The sequence below is a fragment of the Plectropomus leopardus genome, unplaced genomic scaffold (genome assembly GCF_008729295.1).
Source record: "Plectropomus leopardus isolate mb unplaced genomic scaffold, YSFRI_Pleo_2.0 unplaced_scaffold16439, whole genome shotgun sequence".
Classification (NCBI taxonomy): domain Eukaryota; kingdom Metazoa; phylum Chordata; class Actinopteri; order Perciformes; family Serranidae; genus Plectropomus; species Plectropomus leopardus.
In genome coordinates, this window is record NW_024617654.1 from 1 (window position 1) to 3,677 (window position 3,677).

Sequence of the window (3,677 nt, forward strand, 5' to 3'; positions counted from 1 at the left end):
TAACTGCTGTAACATTGTGAATTTCCCCACTGTGGGACTAATAAAGGTTTATCTTATCTATATTACATCTGATGAACAGTGTGGTATATGCAAACTTTGTTCTCTAGAGCATCTGGTTACTTTCAGTAATTCACCAACACATTGGACTTCTGTGTACCCCTAGAAAGTACTCAGAGTTACTGCTAAGTGGCGATTATAGTTTGACAATGTATTTCGTTTTTTTTCTCAAAAATTAAAAAATGTCTGAAAAACACGTCAAAACAAATTCCACAAATTATTAGAAAAGATAAATCAACCTATTTGTAAAAAAAAAATAATTAATTTACAGCACACAATCTAGGCTAACTGTTACCCATGAATCCTTGTCAGATAAATCCATGATTTATAAACATATGAACCCGTCAATAATCAGTTATTTTAGAGTTTAACATGCAGCTCAACTTTTTTAAACGCAGTAGGAGATTCCTGCGCCCTCGCTCTTGCAGCTGAAAGATGTTGAAGATGTTGTCAGCACTGACCTGCCATTTCTACTCCTCTTGTCCGCCTTCTCCTCTTCGTCCTCCTCCCAGTCAGACGCATTGAGGAAGTCAAAGCTGCCCAGAGCTGTTTCCACCGTGAGGCTGACCACGCTGGGTGAACGGCTGTGCCTACCACCCTACACACACACACACACACACACACACACACACATACAGTTACACAACAGGAAAACACACAGTCAGACTATGCAAAGCCATAAAAGGCAGGGTGACATTTTTTTAATATTTTCAGTGCTGGCAGAAAACCAGCACTACCCGCAAGACCAGCATAGAAGATAAACTATAAAGTATGTAGGAGTTTATTTTTTAGTTTATCTTCGAGGGAGGAGATAACAACCTTGTTCAAAGGAGATAACATTCCATATAAAGACTTTCCGTATGTACGAGGGGAGTTAAAGTAATTTCCCGAAATCAGCTGCAAGCAGATATTTTTATCAAACTTGTCAGAATTTGGTACAGACATTTCTGAACGGGTCTTCCTGAGATTAGTCAAAAAAATGGCTGTTTTCAGGAATTTCAGTGCCGCTGCAGAGTTCAACACGGCTACAGCTCGTGAGGTTCTTTTCTTATCCACTATGAGGGTCGAAGGACAGAATGATGTTGCTGTGATTTGTGATAATGGGCTTTATGAATAAAACTTAACTGAATTACTCACACATGCTCCATCCTCACCTTTAGTGTAACCTGCAGCAGCTTTAGTTCTTGTTCCAGCAGCTGTAACTCAGGGAACTGTCCTCTGTAATCATCCAAAGAGGACACCAAAGCTGCCAGGGCGTCCTCCAGCCCACTGTCCACTGGACCGTCGCCCTGTCTGGAGGGACATTCTGCTCCTGCGCCCGGCAGCTCCTCCTCCACCGACACCCGCCGGGCTACATACATCACATCAGCGCTCTCGGGGAGCGTGCTGCACTCTGGCTGTGAGTTCATTTGTGACGGAGTGTTAGGGTCCGCTCCTTCGGTCCTGCGAGAGGAGGATGTTGGGACAGAGCTGGATGTGTTTTGGTGTTGATGTGTGACAGCGTCAGCTGCTGTGTTTTCGTCAACGACACCGAGCCTTGCTGACAGCTCGGTGTCTGTGGGGGCAGAGCTGGACGGCTCAGGAGTTCTGACGGACATCTCCATTTCAATGTCATTGATGGAAAGCCCTGACGCCAAAGACATCACCTCTCCTGCTTCGGCCGACCTGTCGGTCAACACGATGCCATCAGCGCTGCTTTCACTGATGTGGCTCAGAGAGCGCGAGTAACTGCGTGAGGCATGGCTGTTAGTCAACACCCCGTCCGCTGCTGCTGTGGGAGACTGTTTCACTGCGTCCTCGTCCTCAGTGTCAGGTTTGGTCATCACAGTGACTGTCCCCTTCTCCTCCTCCCTGTAAAATCAGGTCATATATATCAGCCAATGCAAACACATCCCTGGTGTTGAAGGGCAAATTTAACAAATCAGTCAACAAATTTGACTGATTCAGGAGAATGTTAACCCATAGAGAGACAGAGCGCAACATGAAAGCTGGAAGCAACGCCTACCATGGGAGGGAAACTCTCAGCACACCCGGAAGCTCCCTTTAAAGGATTTTATTCTGCAAAATAAGTGACGTTTCGAGCCAAAACGCTTTTCCTCACACTTGTTAGTTTTCTACTGAGTTGCCATCTTAAATACATGTCAACAATCACGTGACTCAAAACAGCTGAGGTCATTCAATCTTAGGTGAGGTAGTAAATACAAATATACAAATCACATAAAACATAGTGAGAATAAATAGTATTATAGCACAGAATACATGCAAAAAATAAATTTGACAATCAATATGAAGATAGAAAAATTATATTGTCAAATATATTTTTTGCATATATTCTGTGTATGTTCTAATGTATAGACACACTGTTATTTATCTACACACATACTTGTGTTACACAGAGACAAGCTGCTTTTTTGAAGATGCTTTTTCTTTTTACACACTATGTATATTATTTATTTATTCTGTATTTAAGATGGCTACTCACTAGAAAAATTACAAGTCAAAAAACTTATAAGAAGAGCGTTTTGGTCACTTATTTCGCAAAATAAAATCCTTTAAGGGGAGCTCCACGGTGTGCGGACCTCTATCTTTTCACATTTTGGTTTATCTTGGATCCAGCACCCACTACAGGATGTGTGTGTCTTATTTTTGAATCTCTTTGCAGGGAAACTCTCAGAGTCACAGTATGTAACTGAATGGTGAAGCACTTCCAAAGTGGCTGTAGCAAGCTAAATATATTTGATATCAGCAAGTCAAATGTATATTTTAGCACCTTATGTCTCCCAGAGAGGGTCATTTAGTATCAACTTCTACAGTTTGTCTGCTCAAATTAGCAAAATATTTGCTGAAAATGGCACACTTTCCCCCATTCTCTCTGCTGATCGCTCACTACTCTTAAAAGTTCAATGTTTGGGTTTGGCAGTTTATAAAAACTACATTGTTGGTTGTGCATCCCAACACACAGCAGCTTGTAGGCATTTTTCTTTTGTTTGCTACCAAACAGTTAAGACATAGAGGGACCCTCACTCAACAAATCATTTCGACCCCGGAGGGGCCAGGACTTAAAAATTATTTCTACCAGTGAAAGCACAGAAACTAAACAGTACCTGTTGCTCTCTGCTTGCTGTCTGGTTGTGTCACTGACAGCGCTGACTTGGTGTGTGGAGTTTGGAGTTGAGGAGAAGGAGTCTCTGGGGCAAAATGAGATGTCGGGCTGAGGGGAGGAACTTCCGCTAGCAGCTGGCTGGATGTCTGGTGTCACCACCACTCCCTAGAGAGAGACAGAGACAGACATGGACACACTGAGTCACAGGGAGAGTCCAACCCAACACAGAAACAGCACAGTCAGTAACTTCAGATATTAGCTGAAGTGTGACAAACACCACTGGGTCGAGATTTCTCCTTAGTCATTAGTGCAAAGTCCGCACATAAGAGACATGACCACATATTCAAATTATTTGACAAAATGTAAATAACAAGTGGGCTTAAAACAGAATGAACTAAAACATATTGTAAGAATAAAGTGAAATTAGTTAAAACCGAGGGCATTTCTAGGATTTGAAGACATTGGGGGCTTAACCTGGAAAAAGCCCATTTTTTTTTGGCTTTTTCCTTTAAATTTG

At 42.4% G+C, this 3,677-nt stretch overlaps 1 protein-coding gene across 1 annotated transcript; it reads right to left on the reverse strand.

Moving 5' to 3' along the window:
• Window positions 1-518: 518 nt before the first annotated feature.
• LOC121964625 (rho family-interacting cell polarization regulator 1-like) lies at window positions 519-3,384 on the reverse strand (the record flags this gene model as incomplete). The annotated part of the gene is made up of 3 exons (XM_042514828.1): window positions 3,162-3,384; window positions 1,212-1,908; window positions 519-655 (listed from the first exon to the last, which is right to left on the reverse strand). Coding segments are annotated over exons 2-3 (806 nt in total), but the record flags the coding sequence as incomplete, so codon positions are not given.
• Between the last annotated feature and the right edge of the window lie 293 nt (window positions 3,385-3,677).